The sequence below is a fragment of the Panthera uncia genome, chromosome B1 (assembly GCF_023721935.1).
Source record: "Panthera uncia isolate 11264 chromosome B1, Puncia_PCG_1.0, whole genome shotgun sequence".
Taxonomy (NCBI): Eukaryota; Metazoa; Chordata; class Mammalia; order Carnivora; family Felidae; genus Panthera; species Panthera uncia.
In genome coordinates, this window is record NC_064811.1 from 43,689,972 (window position 1) to 43,707,942 (window position 17,971).

Genomic DNA, 17,971 nt, shown 5'->3' on the forward strand with positions numbered 1-17,971 from the left:
GTTGTTGTAGATGATGATGGTAGAAATTTGCTTATTTGTTAGCCTCTGTAAGAATTTTTAATAGCATTTTTTAAATGCCAGAGTTTTATTTGAATGATTGATGAGATTTCTTTAATTTTTAAAATTGTCTTAAAAGTTTTTTCTGGTTTTTTTGAGCTGCTCCCCCATCCATTCCCACACCTGCTCTGAGCCTCCTGTACCTCCTCTGTCCCTGCTTTCCCCTCCTGTGCACACACACAAGCACAACTTCTCAGCCTACAATAATTCTCAGATCAAATCTAAGAGCAAAACATCTCATAAACATTCTTAAGCAACATACTAAATTATACAGTTTTAAAAATCATTGGTTTTCATAATGTATTCTCTCCTAGGAATTTTAAGACTGAGCAGGCTTTTGCTATATAGTCAAATTGTTGGTCTTTTGTTATGTAAAGTACCTGAATAATTTTTGCAGACTGAAGCAGAGGACGTAGATGGAGGAACATTATCCCGGCAACATAATGCTGGCGCACCACTGCCAGTTTCATCAGAGTATGTTTGTTACTATCTGTCATTTCTTTGGGAGGAAAAAAAACTTAAAATTGAGCCTCGGGGAATGCCGCTCAAATGGCCGGGAGGTTGGGGGGGGGAGCCAGATGACTCTGGTAATGTGACTGTACTCACAGCACTGACACGTGTACCTAGTGTCTTCTTGACATCTTACTGAGTTAAAATCAGTCCTGTTTGACTCTTCTTTGCTCTGGTAATCACAAAAAAGTGCAATCAATTTTGATGTTTGCTGGTAAGAAGTAGCATTTGAATTGTGGTATATTTCTCAGAAATTACAAAGCACATTTCAGGATCCAGCTTTACAAATGACATTAAGTTATGTTTTGAGTAATAAAACTTAACTTCAAAAAAATATTTTTATGTTGGAAACTGATGTAGAATAATTAGTTCGTCATTTTTGGACATTTTTAATTGAAGTAATAAATTTTAGTCATTCTGTATGTATGCAGTGGATTAAAGTTAAAGATGAAAACACTTGAAACTTGTAATCTGTTTTGTATGTTTTCTGAACAGAAAAGATATGATCCGCCAAATGATGATTAAAATATTTCGCTGCATTGAGCCAGAACTGAACAACCTAATTGCGTTAGGAGACAAAATTGATAGCTTTAACTCCCTTTACATGCTTGTCAAAATGAGTCATCATGTGTGGACTGCACAAAATGTGGATCCTGCTTCTTTCCTGAGTACTACATTGGGAAATGTTTTGGTGACTGTCAAAAGGAACTTTGACAAATGCATTGTAAGTTTTTTTGTTTTTTTTTAAGTAACTTAGAGTTCTAATGATTGCAAAAATAGGTAAATGTATTTAAATCAAGAGATTTTCAGCTTGCCATTGGGGGATCTGCTCTTCGCATCCCTCAAAGCCCTGAAGCAGGGTGTCGGCTGCAATTTATATGAACAGAGTTTGATGATACTATACTGGCTACTTTCCCTTCTACACTTTGAATCTTGGCAAGTTCTGGAGCCCATGGCGTAGAGGTAGCAGCTGCTTCAGAGATCCACTAGGTCAACTGAAATCTCAGTTAACTGGGGCACCTGAGTGGCTCAGTTGGTTAAACGTCTGTCTTTGGCTCAGGTCATGATCTTGTGGTTCATGAGTTCGAGCCCTGTGTCAGGCTCTGTGCTGACAGCTCAGAGCCTGGAGCCTATGTCTCCCTCTCTCTCTGCCCCTCCCCAACTCATACTCTGTCTCTCTCCCTCTCTCAAAAATAAACATTAAACAAAAATAAAACACTAAAAGAAATCTCAGTTAACCAATTAGGGACCACAGATCACATGAAACGGCTGAAACTATCACTTAGATTTATTGGTGTTGTCTTTAAAACATATTCTAATAAGAAAATTAATAATTGGATTATTTTAATTGTTTAAATTTTTATTTAATTAGTTTTATTAGTTTACTAGTTTAACAGCTGTAATTAATAATCATATTGCTCTATTTTAAGAATACATTGTTCTTATAATAACTTCCAGTAATCATTATTTTCTTCCTTCTAGAAAAAAAGAAAAATTATTAGCTATATTTGTCTGCTAGGTTTTGGTAAGTTTGTAGGTATGAACTGGGCTGTGCCAGGTTCCAAAATAAAAGGTTCATTTTATTAATGTAGCTAATATGTAAAATTTGATGGCTATCATTTGAATATTTCTACTGTGTAACCTCTAAGATATATCCAGTTCTTGAATACCCATAAAATAATGGGAGATAAAAACATTAAGGGCAATTAAAATCCATATTATTCTTACACTTTTAAAAAATAATATTTATTGAGTTTTTAAAGTATGAAGGCAGTATGTGTATGTGTTCACTATAGAAACTTAAATGTCACCTCAATAGACTTTGTTAATCCTCTTTCCTTACCACATGATTTCACTTGGGATTTTAAATACTTTGAAATTTGACCACTTAAGGCTTATCCTCTTCCCTCTTCCACCTTCCCCAGAGGTGATGATAAACTTGGAGGTTCTGACCACAAGCTGAGAGCCAGAGGGAGAAGGAAGAGCTGCTGAAGACTAAGATAATGAGTCCTGTGTGACATAGCAGGAACACTAAGTCATGAGGACACTATGCATTTCCAGATTATGAAGGCTTTGTTGCTTTTATTAGTAAAATGTAACTTTATCTACCATCTGTCAGTCCAACAGAATATAATTGTTAAAAGCCTAGGATGTAGTGTCAGGTAAATGTAGATGTGGGTTCAAATGAAGTGCTTAGCACACTGCCTTGCACAGCAATAAGGCCTTACTAACTGATGGCTCATAATGGCGGTGGTGGTGCTCACGCTGCTGCCAGTGGTAGTAATTAATAATAGTTTATTAAAGAATGTTCATGTTATTCTCAAAACAGAGCAGTGGAGAAACAAAGCAAAATTAACTTAGACAAAGGTGCAAACTCAAATATTTTCTCATAAAATTGCATATATTTCTAAAGGATCTATCTTTTGTCACTATAGGGAAGGATAGTTCCTTCTGCCGCCTCTCATCTCTGTGTCTTATTTTAACTCCTGTCTTCTCAGTGTCTGGTGGATTGTGTGTACTCCATAAGTGTTCTATGTTTTGGTATTTGGGACAAGATTAGGACCTAAGGCAGACCTTGAATGGGTCTGTTTGTATTGAGCCAAAAGCACGAATTTCAGATGGCTGTAGAAAGTGGGATAGCGCCTGTGTTTGGCTCTTTCATTTGGTGGCCAAGATCAAAGTATCTGGTGTTCTTCAAAGAACAGGACTAAGAAAGCTAGCCTAGCCTGAACTAGAGCTAAAATAGGAAGTAAGTGACATATCAAGTACTACCAAGCTCAGCTCTGCGGTCCTATACATTCTTACCTGTGCTTAATTTGCTTTCCAGGATTCCTCACTTTAGTAATGCAGATTTGCGCCCTTAAACCTTTGAGAGTGATGTGATTTGGTTAAGTTGCCAAGAACAAAGCACAGATAAGCCTCACATGCTATGTGCCTCACATCAAAGTTATAGTCTTAATCACCGAGTAACCTGTGTCGAGTAATAAGCTGCAAGTAATGTGTACAATGAGCTTGAGAGAAATTTTATTTTTATAAGATTTAGTTCATTGATGGCTCTTTTTTTTATTTTACTTTTTTATTTTTTAAAATTTACATTCAAATTAGTTACCATATAGTGAAACAATGATTTCAGGAGTAGTTTCCTTAATGTCCCTTACCCATTTAGCCCATCCCCCCTCCCACAACCCCTCCAATAACCCTCAATTTGTTCTTCATATTTATGAGTCTCTTCTGTTTTGTCCCCCCTCCCTGTTTTTATATTGTTTTTGTTTCCCTTCCTTATGTTCATCTGTTTTGTCTCTTAATGTCCTCATATGAGTGAAATCATATGATTTTTCTCTTTCTCTGACTAATTTCACTTAGCATAATACCCTCCAGTTCCATCCATGTAGTTGCAAATGACAAGATTTCATTGTTTTTGATTGCCGAGTAATACTCCATTGTATATATATACCACTTCTTCTTTATCCATTCATCCATCGATGGACATTTGGGCTCTTTCCACACTTTGGCTATTGTCAATAGTGCTGCTATAAACATGGGGGTGCATGTGTCCCTTCGAAACAGCACACCTGTATCCCGTGGATAAATGCCTAGTAGTGCAATTGCTGGGTCGTTAGGGGAGCTCTATTTTTAGTTTTTTGAGGAACCTCCATACTGTTTGCCACAGTGGCTGCACCAGCTTGCATTGCCACCAACAATGCAAAAGAGATCCTCTTTCTCTGCGTCCTCGCCAACATGTGTTGTTGCCTGAGTTGTTAATGTTTGCCACTCTGACAGGTGTGAGGTGGTATCTCATTGTGGTTTTGTTTTGTATTTCCCTGATGATGAGTGATGTGGAGCATTTTTTCATGTGTCAGTTGGCCATCTGGATGTCTTCCTTGGAGAAGTGTTTATTCCTGTCTTTTGCCCATTTCTTCACTGGATTATTTGTTTTTTGGGTGTTGAGTTTGATAAGTTCTTTATAGATTTTGGATACTAACCCTTTATCTGATATGTCATTTGCAAATATCTTCTCCCATTCTGCCGGTTGCCTTTTAGTTTTGCTGATTGTTTCCTTCGCTGTGCAGAAGCTTTTTATTTTGATGAGGTCCCAGTAGTTCATTTTTGCATTGATGGCTCTTTTCTTAAATGAATGCGTTGTTTCTATTCTACCAGTTACAAAGTCAGAAAAGACAAATGTCATTTAGAATATTTCCTTTTTTTTTTTTTTTTAATGTTTATTTATTTTTGAGAGAGAGTGTGAGTAGGGAAGGGGCAGAGAGAGAGGGAGACACAGAATCCAAAGCAAGCTCCAGGTTCTGAGCTGTCATCACAGACCCGCTGTGGGGCTCGAACTCATGGACCGTGAGACCATGGCCTGAGCTGAAGTCAGACACTCAACCAACTGAGCCACCCAAGGTGCCCCTAGAATATTTCCTTTTAATATTTAAGTATATTCATGCTATAATTACATCCTGTGCATTTTAATACCCCACTGGGCACACCGGGGTTGCTCAGTTGGTTAAGCTCCAACTTCGGCTCAGGTCGTGATCTCACGGTTTATGATTTCGAGCCCCGCATCAGGCTCTGTGCTGACAGCTCAGAACCTGGAACCTCCTTCTGATTCTGTGTCTCCCTCTCTCTCTGACCCTCCCTCACTCACGCGTGCTCTCTCTCTCTCGCTCTCTCTCTCTCTCCAGAAAATGAAAAAAACATCTAAAAAAATTTAAGTGCCACACTAAACAAAAATCTTCATGCAGTTTAATAACAACCATAGGCCAGCATTCTAAATTAGTGCTCACTGTGTACCAGATGCTGATCTAAGCACGTGGCACACATTATCTCATCTAATCCTCACAACCTCCTCCCCCCTACATAAGGTAGATGCTCTGAGACGTTATGTTACTTTCTCCAGGTCAAAGTAATAGAATTGGTATTCGTACCCAGACAGTCTGGTTCCAGTGCCTGCAGTCTTACACTACCCTCTCTACTGCATTCAGTTTTACTCTTCACAGTTATCAATACTGATAAATAAATATTGGAATACAAGAATACCTCAGAAATATTTCAGCTTCAGCTGAGCCAGGCTACCACAATAGAGCTAGTATTACAGTAAAGCCAGTATTGCAACAAAGTGAATTCACATGAATTTTTTGGTTTCCCAGTACATATAAAACTTATTTTTATACTATAATGTAGTCTATTTAATGTTCAATGTCTAAAAAACAATATATATAATATAAAACTATTTTATTGCTAAAAAATGCTGACCATCATCTGAACTTTCAGTGAGTTGTCATCTTTTCTCTGATGGAAGGTCTTGACTCCAGGTTTATGGCTGCTAAGTGATCAGGGTGATGATTACTGAAGGCTGGGATGGCTGTGGCAGTTTCTTAAAATAAGACAACAATGAAGTTTGCCCCATAAATCAACTCTTCTTTTCACAAACAATTTCTCTATAGCATGGGATGCTGTTTGATAACATTCTATCCACAGAACTTCTTTCAAAATTGGAGTCAGTCCTCTCAAACCCTGCCGCTGCTTTATCAACTAAGTTTATGTAAATTCTAAACTTGGTTCTAAATCTGTTGTTGTCAACAGTCTTCACAGCATCTTTAACAGAAGTATGTTCTGTCCCAAGAAACCACTTTCTTAACTCATCCATAAAAAGCAACTCCTCATCTATTAAAGTTTTATCATGAGATTGTAGCAATTCAGTTACATCATCAGGCTCCACTTCTAGTTCTCTTGTAATTTCCACCATATCTGCAGTTACTTCCTCCACTGAAGTCTTGAACCCTTCACAGTCATCCATGAGGGTAAAAGCATCTTCTTTCAAACTCCTGTTCATGTTGATGCTTTTGACCTCTTCCCATGAAACACAAATGTTCTTATTGGCATCTAGAATGGTGAATCCTCTTCAGAAGGTTTTTAATTTATTTTGCCCAGATTCATCAGATACAAAATCAAAAATATTTTTCTTTTTTTTTTTTATTAATTTTTTTTTAACGTTTATTTATTTTTGAGACAGAGAGAGACCGAGTATGAATGGGGGAGGGTCAGAGAGAGGGAGACACAGAATCCGAAACGGGCTCCAGGCTCCGAGCTGTCAGCACAGAGCCCAACGCGGGGCTCGAACTCATGGACCGCAAGATCATGACCTGAGCTGAAGTCGGCTGCTTAACCGACTGAGCCACCCAGGCGCCCCCAAAATATCTTTCTTAAATAATAAAACTTGAAAGTTGAAATGATTCCTTGATCCATGGGCTGCAGAATGGATGTTGTGTCAGCAAACACGTAAACAACATTAATCTCATTGTGCATCTCCATCAGAGCTCTTGGGTAACCAGGTGCGTTGTCATTGAGCAGTCATATTTTGAAAGGAATCTGTTTTCTGAATAGTAGGTCTCAACAGTGAGCTTAAAATAGTCCATAAATCATGTTGTAAACAGATGAGCTATCATCCAGGCTTTCTTATTCTATTTATAGAGCAGAAGCAGAATAAATTTGCATAATTCTCGAGGGCCCTACGATTTGGGGAATGGTAAATGGGCATTGGCTTCAACTTAAAGTCACCAACATTAGCCCCTAACAAGTGAGCCTGTCCCAAGGCTTTGAAGCCAGGCATTGATGTCTCTGTACCTATGAAAGTCCTAAATGACATCTTCTCCCAAAACAAGACTGTTGTGTCTACACTGAAAATCTGTCACTCAGTGTAGCCACTTTGATTAATGATCTTAGCGAGACCTTCTGGGTAACTTGCAGCTTCTACAGCAGCACTTGCTGCCTCACCTTGCACTTTATGTTATGGAGACGGCTTCTTTCCTTAAACCTCATGAACCAACCTCTGCTAGCTTCAGACTTTTCTTCTGCATCTTCCTCACCTCTCTCAACCTTCATAGAATTGAGAAGAGTTAGGTCCTTACTCTGGATTAGGCTTTGGTTTAAGAGGATGTTGTGGCTAGCTTGATCTTCTATCCTGACCACTCAGATTTTTTCCATATCAGCAATAAGGCTAATTTGCTTTCTTACCATTTGTGTGTGCACTGGAGTAACACTATTCATTTCCTTCAAAAACTTTTTCTTTGCATTCACAACTTGACTATTTGACGCAAAAGGCCTACCTTTCAGCGTGTCCTCTTTTGATATGCCTTCCTCACTAGGCTTAATCATTTTTAGTTGTTGATTTAAAGTGAGAAGCGTGTGGATTATTCCTTTCCCTTGAACACTTAGAGGCCATTATAGGGCTATTAAATGGCCTCATGTCAATATTGTGTCTCAGAAAATAAAATTGTGTCTCGGCCTGAGGAGAGGGAGGGAGATGGAGGAATGGCTGGTTGGTAGAGTAGTCAGAATACACACATTTATTGATTAACTCTGCCAGCTTATACGGACATGGTTTGTGGCAAGCCAAACAAAAGATCATGCATCACAGAAGATCCTTACAAATATAATAATAATGATCAAAAACTTGAAATATTGCCAGTTACCAAAATGTGACACAGAGATGTGAAGTTAGAAAATGCTGTTGGAAAAAAGTGAAGCGCAATAAAATGGGTATGCCATAGTAATAAAGATAATATCAAATGGGTGACAGTGCTCCACAGGACTTTCTAATACTAATATCTGTAGCCTGGAAGTAATTACTTTTCTAAGCCACATGTCATTTGATTTTCAAGTTATACCCCCAAAATCATTTATGAAATTTTAGGTAGAAGTAAAAATGATCTTATAGTATTTAGCAGTGTAATTCTTACTGTGAATATATCTAGATCCTCTGAGAAGTACACAGAACCGTAATTGGATTTGTGGATCTTTTTGACCCAAATGTCTAGGTTTTGTCTATATGAGATATCCCTTTTTTACTTTGTCAACATCGCACACAAGCACTTTGCTGAAATAATTTTAGAATAAGTAACTGATGGATACATGGAAAACTATATAGTATGTAAATCCGTAGTAGAAATGCCTGTTCTCCCTCTCTGTTCTCACACCCAGAAATTAAAGAACTGCTCTATCCAAACACAAAATTTAGGCTAATGAGAATTGGAAATGACTATGGTTCTCAAACCGGAAATAACCTAGAGGAATCCTGTGTGTGCTCTGTTATCTAGTCTGCCCCAAGATAAACAATTACCTTATACTTACCTTTCATGAATAACAGAATTGTTTATTGCTTGTTTTTCTTTGAACAAATAAATACTTGAGGTTCACAAGGTTTGATTGTATCTTGTTTTAAATAATTTGGATTTTTTTTCCTTGATGTTATTTTCTTAAAATATATGTACTTTTTTAAAATTTGAAGTTTTTATTTAAGTTCTAGTTAGGATACATTTACAGTAAAATTGGTTTCAGGAGTAGAATTCAGTGATTCATCACTTACATACAACACCCAGTGCTCATCACAACAAGTGTCCTCCTTAATACCCATCACCCATTTAGCCCATCCCCTGACCCACATACCTCCACCAACCCTCCGTTTGTTCTCTATAGTTAAGAGTCTCTTATGGTTTTAATTTATGAAAATTGTTTTTCTTGGTTATCCCTATCGTGTTAATCTGTAATTAGTAAACATCCAAAATGTTCTAGGTACTAAATTATGTCCTGCCACTATGATGTATACATTTGCTTATGACTATATGTTGTTTCTAAGCTGCCTGGCTCTTTCTCTCCCTTGCTTTCTGCCTAACATTAGAGTAATCAAATAAGGCAAATGGAAGAAGTAAAGATCTCAAAAAAGAGTAAAGTAGGAATTCTTCCATTTGTTGCTGAATTTGAAGAATTTGCTGGACTCGCAGAATCAATCTTTAAAAATGCTGAGCGTCGTGGAGATCTAGATAAAGCATATACCAAACTTATCAGAGGAGTATTTGTTAATGGTAAGCTTTTGTTATGTTCTAAAGAATTTTTTGGTTGGTTGTTTTCACTATTATGGTAATTCAAGTTGGAGGATAGATACGTTCATTTTCCATATTCTATAGTCTTTTTTAACTTTCTGAAAGTAATTATTTCTTGAACCTGAAAAATAAAACCCATTCATATTCATCAGGAACCACTTCTATTTTAGGGTTCATATGGGCTTATCACTATGCAAAATTGAAATTCCTTTTTTAATCCCCAAAAATGACCTTTTAAAAAAATTTAAAAATTAAAAATGAGATTTTACATTTGCATCTTAGCAAATGTCTGTGTAACCTTAAGCAAATCAATATACTTCTTTAGGCCTCAGTTTTCATTTCTGTCCCATAAGGTAGATTAATGCTAAAATACTGTATAATTCACTGTCTTCCTGTAGTATCAGATCCCACAATTAAGTTACAGAAACAGTAGGATGTGCCATTTAGTTTCAGATAAATGATCTGATTGCATGTAGTCAGGAATTTTAAAAGCTGAAACAATTGACAGAAAGAGGAATCATCTTACCAATTACATACAACATTTTCGGTGGGATCAGGTCAAGGGAAAGATGGATAAATTACACGATTGGATGTTTGTATGGTTGAGATTTCTTTTGAAATTCACAGTAGCTTTTCTTTGTCTGATTGTAAAGTAATACATGCTCATTACACACCCCCAAAAATAAAAAAACAAATTTTAAAAATCAAAAAGAAAATAATTTGTAATCTCATCAGGCAGAGATAACATTTAATTTTTATCCTTCCAAACTGTTTAATATTTCTCCTTCATATATATGTGTATGTTGAGTGTGTGTGTGTGTGTGTGTGTGTGTTCTTTAATATAACCTGCTACTCCATAATTCTAGTGCCTTTCCTTGTCAATTTATGTTATTACTATAATCATTTTCATGACCACATAGTATTCCATGTGTTATTATTTATCAAATCTCCTATTAATAAGCATTTAGTTTGTTTCTAATTTTTTGCATATATTTTTGTATTCTTGTCCAGTCATTTCCTTGGAGTATATTACTGGAAATGGAATTACCAGGTCAAAAAGTTTGCATATATCTCAAGGCCTTTGCCAAATTGCCATACAGAAAGGTTAAACCAGTTTAGTGTTCTGAATGGTTGGTGAGAGTTTTCATCACATCTCATTAATGCTGGATATTAGTAGATATTATCAGTCTTTTTATTCTTTGTCGACCTAATAGGCTATAAATTGATTTTGTTTATGGTTGGTTTTTTTTTTTTTTTTTTTACCATGCAAGAGCTTTGAAATTTCATGTCCGATTTATTTATCTTTCCCTTTATGACTTCTTAGTTTTTGGACCATTCTTAAAAAGGTCATGCTATCACAAAAGTTTTGTTTTTTTTTTTAATTAGCTTTATTTTCTCTGGTACTTGTGATTGTATTTGTTTATTTATTTGCTTTCTACATTTTTAAGTACGTGAGCAATTTAGAATTTCTTTGGCTGAAAATTGCAAATAGGAATCCAGATTTAGTGTATTTGAAATATTTGTATATATGCAAATGTGTATATATACACATTTATATACACAGATACACACACACACACACACACATATATGACTGTTTTAGAGTGATTTTTTTAATTAGATTTAAGTGGATATGAAAACCCTTTAGTATATTTTATTAAGTCCAGAAATGTGCTTACTTCTTAAACTTACAAATGAAAAAAATCATGTAAATATTTTTATAGCTAAATATGGTCCTATTCATATCAAAATGTTATTATATTTTTTCTTTTTTTTTGATTTTAGTGGAGAAAGTAGCAAATGAAAGCCAGAAGACCCCCAGGGATGTAGTTATGATGGAAAACTTTCACCATATTTTTGCAACACTGTCTCGTTTGAAAATCTCATGTCTAGAAGCTGAAAAAAAAGAAGCCAAACAAAAATACACAGATCACCTTCAGTCTTATGTCATTTACTCTTTAGGACAACCTCTTGAAAAGCTAAATGTAAGTATATTTTCATTCAGTGAATTTTCCTGATTTTGAACCTGTATATCATATATTTAGATATGAATAACACAAACATTCATACTAATTTGCTCATGTATTGATGCAAAAGGATAAGGAAGGAGGGACTCAGTTATCAAAGGTTCCAGTGTGCTAAGACACTATTAGGTGCTCTATACCTTATTTTAATTCTTGCGGAAAATGATCTGGGCTAAGGTAGCATCAACCCATTTTACAAATGAAGAAACTGAAAGTAAATAAACTTGCTTGAAGTCATAATAACTGGCAAGTAGCAAAGCTGGGGGAATGAACCCTAGATTAGGCTTTTCCATTGTACCAGGTTCTCTGGCTCATAAATGGCTCATCTCTAACCCTAGTTCAAATGAAGATTTTGAAAACTTTATCAAGATAAAAAGAAAACCAAAAATTGCTTTTTTCATTGCCTTTTTCTTTCCCTTCCTTTTCTGAAGTGAGTCATTCTCCAGAGCATATTTGATTATTACAATTAAGAATGGATGGTTTTAGAGAACTTTACAATAGTGGAAGCTTCAGTGGACCCTTCTAGATAACTTTGTCCACAATGTGATTAGTGCTCTTTCATAAGTTTTTAACTTGAAATTAGAGCCAAAATATATATATGTTGTCAACAACAAATGCTTAAAAGACATTTAATCATATTTAACCAATTGCTTCTAAAACTTAAGAACAGACAGATATTATTTCTCTAGGGTAAAAGGTCTTTCTTAGACCTAAAGTCTACTTGGTACTTAACTGCAACATTAGAACCATTCCCTTTGAAATAAAATTTAAAGCAGAATCATTGCTAGATCCTTTAATATTTAACATTGTTATGGAAGCTCTAGCCAATGCAATAAGACCAGAAACATAAATAAAAGATATGGAAAGGAAAGTTAAGGTTATAATCACCTATATATAATAGGTTGAAATTACTGATCTATGATAAAGTAGCAGGATTTGAAATAAGTGTATAAAAAAATAATTTATTTCTGGTATGTTATAACAACCAATTAAAAGGTTATGTAGAAACAGGGGCGCCTGGGTGGCTCAGTCAGTTCAGTGTGTGACTCTTGATTTTGGCTCAGGTCATGATATCACAGTTTATGAGATCAAGCCCTACATAGGGCTCTGCACTGCCAGCACAGGGGCTACCTGAGATTTTCTCTCCCCCCATCCCCGGTGCTTCCCTGCTTGCATGTGCACATGCACACACACAATCTCTCTTTCTCCTTGTCTCAAAATAAACAGATGAACTTAAAAAAAAAAAAAGTTGATGTAGAAACAAAATTTTTAAAAGCACCAGGAATAAATTTATCAAAAAAATTATTAGCGGGGCGCCTGGGTGGCGCAGTCGGTTAAGTGTCCGACTTCAGCCAGGTCACGATCTCGCGGTCCGTGAGTTCGAGCCCCGCGTCAGGCTCTGGGCTGATGGCTCGGAGCCTGGAGCCTGTTTCCGATTCTGTGTCTCCCTCTCTCTCTGCCCCTCCCCCGTTCATGCTCTGTCTCTCTCTGTCCCAAAAATAAATAAAAAACGTTGAAAAAAAAAAAATTAAAAAAAAAATTATTAGCAAAAGCATAATAATTTAATGAAAAACAAATAGTACTTACCAAGAAAATTTTAGAGAAAAGTAATGAGAGGAGATTTGGCTTGTCAGCATTAAATCATATTGTACAGTACTCACATAAAGGCGTGTCAATAAAACTGCATATTTAAAAAACAAATATATTTCAAAGACGACCTGAAATGAATATTTGTAACAATACAATAGTCAGTATATTTAATATAAAATGCCTTTTTAAAATCAATAAGGAAAGCACTAAGATCCCAATGTATAAATGGGCAAGGGTTCTGAATATACTATAAAATATGAAAGCAGGTTAATTTCATTTATAGCCAAAGAGTCGTGAAATAAAACAACAAATAAACCTTTTCACTCATCAAAATGTAATTTCTTTAAATTGTGGTAATTCTGATGATTATGTGGTAAGTAGCAGTTTCATGTCCTATTGATAGAAATATAAATTGATTGAACTTGGAAGCAAATTATGTATTTGAAGAATCTTCAGAATACTTAAAATGATGCTCCTCAACTAAGGAATCATAGACCTTGAAAGTTGTACTGGAAAGTAATCAGTATTGTGGGTAAATACTTTTGTATGAAAAATATTTATGACCACTGTGTGTACAATAAATTTCTTTTAATCGGAGTAGATTTTGCCAACTCTGAAAAAGTGAAAAATGTTAAATATCCAATACAGGAGCAATGAATAAATTGTAGTTCAGCCATTAGATAGAACATTATGCAGCTGTTAAAATTTATAGTTTGGAGAAAACAAAATATTAAATGGGAAATACAACATATAACCTAATTTATATATTTACAAGAAAAGACTAGAAGGAAATCTAAAATGTTAACAGTGGTTATCTCTGAGTAGTGTGATACATTTTTAATATATTTTCTGAGTTTAATACAGTGAATAAATACTATTTTATAATGAGGGTTTTTTTTTTTTTAATTTAAATGGTAATAAAAGCAGTGCTTAGCCATTATTTCTTTTCATTTCCTTGAAGCATTTCTTTGAAGGTGTTGAAGCTCGTGTGGCACAGGGTATAAGAGAGGAGGAAGTAAGCTATCAACTTGCATTTAACAAACAAGAACTTCGTAAAGTCATTAAAGAGTATCCTGGAAAGGAAGTGAAAAAAGGTCTAGATAACCTCTACAAAAAGGTTGATAAACATTTATGCGAAGAGGAGAACTTACTTCAGGTATGCTTAGTTCCTTTAACCATCCTAGATTGCACATCTTTACATATATTGCTTTTCTCCAGGAGTCATCTAGAAAGGCTACAGATTTTCTATTTTAGTGCAAGAGGAAAGTTCCATAAATTATAGGCCAGATTAATGAGTTGTGAGGAAGAAAGGAACAACATTGATAATATAAGTTTATATGACTATTCCTGTTTATCTTATATTTCTGCTTTATTGTTTTGAGACATTAGTTGTTTTGCTTAGGGCTGTGGGTTTTTTTGAGGTTTTTGTTTGTTTGTTTTTTAGGTTTGAGGAAGGTAACTAAATGGAAGAGAGCATAGTACAGCGGAGTGATGCTGAGCTTGGGGGCCAGAGTTAGAAATGCAGCTCCAGATTAAGTTGTATGACTTTAGGCAAGTTGCTTAACCTCTCTGAGCCTCAATTTTCTTACTTGAAAAGTGGAAATAATACCTCCCTCATATAGTGGACACTACTATTATTGTCATTGCCATTTTACAGATGAGAAAATCAAAAGCTTAGGGAGGTGGAGTAACATGACCAAGATCTCATAGCTAACGGATGGTAGAGCCAGATTTAAACCCCAAATTGAGCCATTTTTCTTAAACCATACTGAAAGACCCAGACATGAGTGAGAATAATTCAGATTTCAACATCATCAAAGGCTTCATGAGGGTTATTGCATTTGTGTCAGCCTCTGAAATTCAGGTAGGTACAGATAAAGCAAAAGGAGTGACATTCCAGGTGGAAGAAATACCATGAGCTAAAAGATGTAAAGCCAAAAGTGTAATACTCTTTAGCAAATAGACTTAAGGTGACAGGAATTTAGTATTTATGATGTTTAGGGTTTATGAGGAAAAATCCTGGAAGAATACTATCTGTTGGATAGTGATGATGGTCATAGCACCCACCCTCACCAGCTAGTCATGAGATGTAAATAGGATGATACATATATAAAGCCTTTGTACTGTGCTGATACACAGTAAGCATCAATAAATGTAACCTGTTATGGATGCCTGGGTGGCTCAGTCGTTGAAGAATCCAACTCTTGATATTGGCTCAGGTTGTAATTTTGTGGTTATGAGATTGAGTCCTACCTTGGGCTCTGTGCTGAGCACGGATTCTGCTTGAGATTCTCTCACTCCATCTCTCTGTCCCTCCCCTGCTCACACTCACTCTCTCTTTCAGAAAAAAAATAAACATTGAAAAAATAAATAAATAAATGTAACCTGTTAGTATTAGCTAATATGTCAATGTAAAATCAGATTCTGCCTTGATAGGTGTCTACATAGTTATTCCCACTGCTAAATCATAAATCCTTGGATTGCAGATAATCCATCTTGGTGTCCTTCATAGCATCAAGCAATGTTTTGTATCATCAATTTTAGCTAAAGAACTTTTTAAACTTTCATCCGAAATGAAATTTAAGCATTAACTGTTGCATTCCATTTAATTACTAGTCTTAGTTCCATATATAATTGTGTAAATACACATCTGTATTGGATATTGTAGTAGATATAATAATGGCTAAAATGTAATGAGTGCTTGCTATGTCAAACATGTTCTAAGCACTTTACATACATGCACTCATTTAATCCTCACAAGAAACTTATGAGGAAGGTATCATTGTTACTACCCTGGCTTACAGATGAGGAGCTTGAGGCACAGGGTAGTGATTCAACATAATCAGGGTCACATATGTTCTAAGTCTAAGGAGCCAGGGTGCATGTTCTTAACCATTACACTGCTAAATTCTTAGAATATGTCTTGACATTATTTCTACTTAACCTGATTATATATTTCCATTCATAATTTAGTAACTTATTGTCATTTTTATAATAGGTGGTGTGGCACTCTATGCAAGATGAATTTATACGCCAGTATAAGCACTTTGAAGGTTTGATAGCTCGCTGTTATCCTGGATCTGGCGTTACGATGGAATTCACCATTCAGGACATTCTAGATTATTGTTCCAGCATTGCACAGTCCCACTAAAACAGAAGAGATAGATGAAAGAAGTGTCTACTATTTTATGTGTGTGTGTGTGTGTGTGTGTGTGTGTGTGTGTGTGTGTGTATGGAAAGAAAAGATTTAGGTGCTAGGTTGCCCCTGCTGCTTTAAGTCAACAGACTGGATAGGAGGAGTGGGTATATGCAACTTCCCTTACCTGTGTAACTAATAACATGAGACTTCCCCTGTTCCAGGTGGTCGCTTGGCCATATGTGCTAACAGGGACATGTGAAAGGAAAAACAGCAAATTGAGTGTCCCAGAAAGTGAAAGATAAATGAAAAAAACACTGGGTACACCAGACACTATTCGAAATTATCAAGTAACTGTCTTGAGAACCCAGACTTGAACTTTATGTATTATTAAATGTCAGGTAAATGGGTAATACCATACTACAAATATTCAAGAACAAAAGTACCAATTTATGTAGCAGTTTTATTTACCCAGTAGGTTGTGTACTAACTTAAAGCATTTCTCTCATCATAATATGCCTTTAGCATTCTTCTGTAACTGAACAGAAAGTTTTCTTTTATTGCCTAGTTTCTTGTATTTGAGAATAGTTATCCTGTGTGTAATGCATTGAAAGTTCTTCAGTTTTCACCAATTCACTATTGCTTTCAAATCATGTAACTACTAAAATATTGTACAGAATTTTTCCCTCTGTCTAACTAATGTGTATATGGACAGGGATCTTGTGATGATCAGTTGTAGACTTAGATTTTGAGGATTATGTGACTCTGTGTAGCAATGAATCTGAAATAAAGACATTTTCAAAAAAAATTTTTTCAGAAAAGTTAAAATTTGGTAATATCATTCTTAGATCTGTTATTTGCTATTTTTTGTATAAAAGCAAATTCTTATAAAATCAGTAAACAAAAATTACATGTTCATTTACCATAAAACACTTAAGAGTATAATAAGAAAAATAAAACCATTTATAATAGCATCAAAAATATTTAGTATTTAGGACTAAATCTAACAAACCATTGTACTATTAACTGAAATGTGTCTTCTCAGAATTCCTATGTGGAACCCCTAACCAGCATCCCCTCCCCCCCGCCAGAATCTGATTAGAAATAAGGCTTTAAGGAGAGAGATCAAGGTTAAATGGGGTCATAAGTATAGCGCCCTGATCCAGTAGAAATCGTACCCTTGTAAGAAGCCACCAGGGCTCTTTGCCATGTGAGGACACAGCAGGAAGGCAGCCATCTGCAGGCCGGAAAGAGAGCTCACAAGAACCCAACCATGCCAGCACCCTGATCTTGGACTTCCAGCCTCCAAAATTGAGAAAATAAAGTTCTGTTAGTTAACCCACTCAGTCTATGGTATTTTATTATAGCAGCACAAGATGTATAAGACCTTTATGAAGAAAATTATAAAACTATTGAAAGATATTAAAGAAGGCCTACGTAAGTGGAGGAATATTTCATGTGTCCGTGTAAGAACACATAACATAATAGAAATGGCAGTTATCCTCAAATGTAAGGATTCAGTACAGATTTCCAATATTCTAGCCCTGTGCCTAACAAGCTTGAAAGTCGCCTCTCCAGTCTAACAAGTGGAAAGCTGAACAAACTGAAAAATCAACTCTTCTTAGATCTGTAAGAGAAGTGAGGTCACAAGGAAAACCACTACTACAATTAGAGACATCCAACAGTAGAACTTATTGGAGCAGAAACCCACAAGCTGAAACCCACAGGAACCAGTGCCCAGGTAGGGAAAACTGAACTGTAATTAACAATTTGCT

The 17,971-nt window shown here is 35.7% G+C and overlaps 1 protein-coding gene across 5 annotated transcripts in view; it reads left to right on the plus strand.

Moving 5' to 3' along the window:
- The window catches only part of EXOC1 (exocyst complex component 1), a 62,488-nt gene extending 44,928 nt beyond the window's left edge, over window positions 1-17,560 (plus strand). For all 5 annotated transcript variants that reach the window (XM_049630483.1, XM_049630482.1, XM_049630485.1 and 2 more), the window contains 6 exons: window positions 455-531; window positions 1,063-1,291; window positions 9,245-9,428; window positions 11,232-11,431; window positions 14,022-14,216; window positions 16,059-17,560. In XM_049630483.1, the coding sequence (XP_049486440.1) occupies window positions 455-531; window positions 1,063-1,291; window positions 9,245-9,428; window positions 11,232-11,431; window positions 14,022-14,216; window positions 16,059-16,211 (1,038 nt within the window). In that variant the 3' untranslated portion in view covers window positions 16,212-17,560. The remainder of the gene's footprint in view (window positions 1-454; window positions 532-1,062; window positions 1,292-9,244; window positions 9,429-11,231; window positions 11,432-14,021; window positions 14,217-16,058) is intronic.
- Window positions 17,561-17,971: the final 411 nt, after the last annotated feature.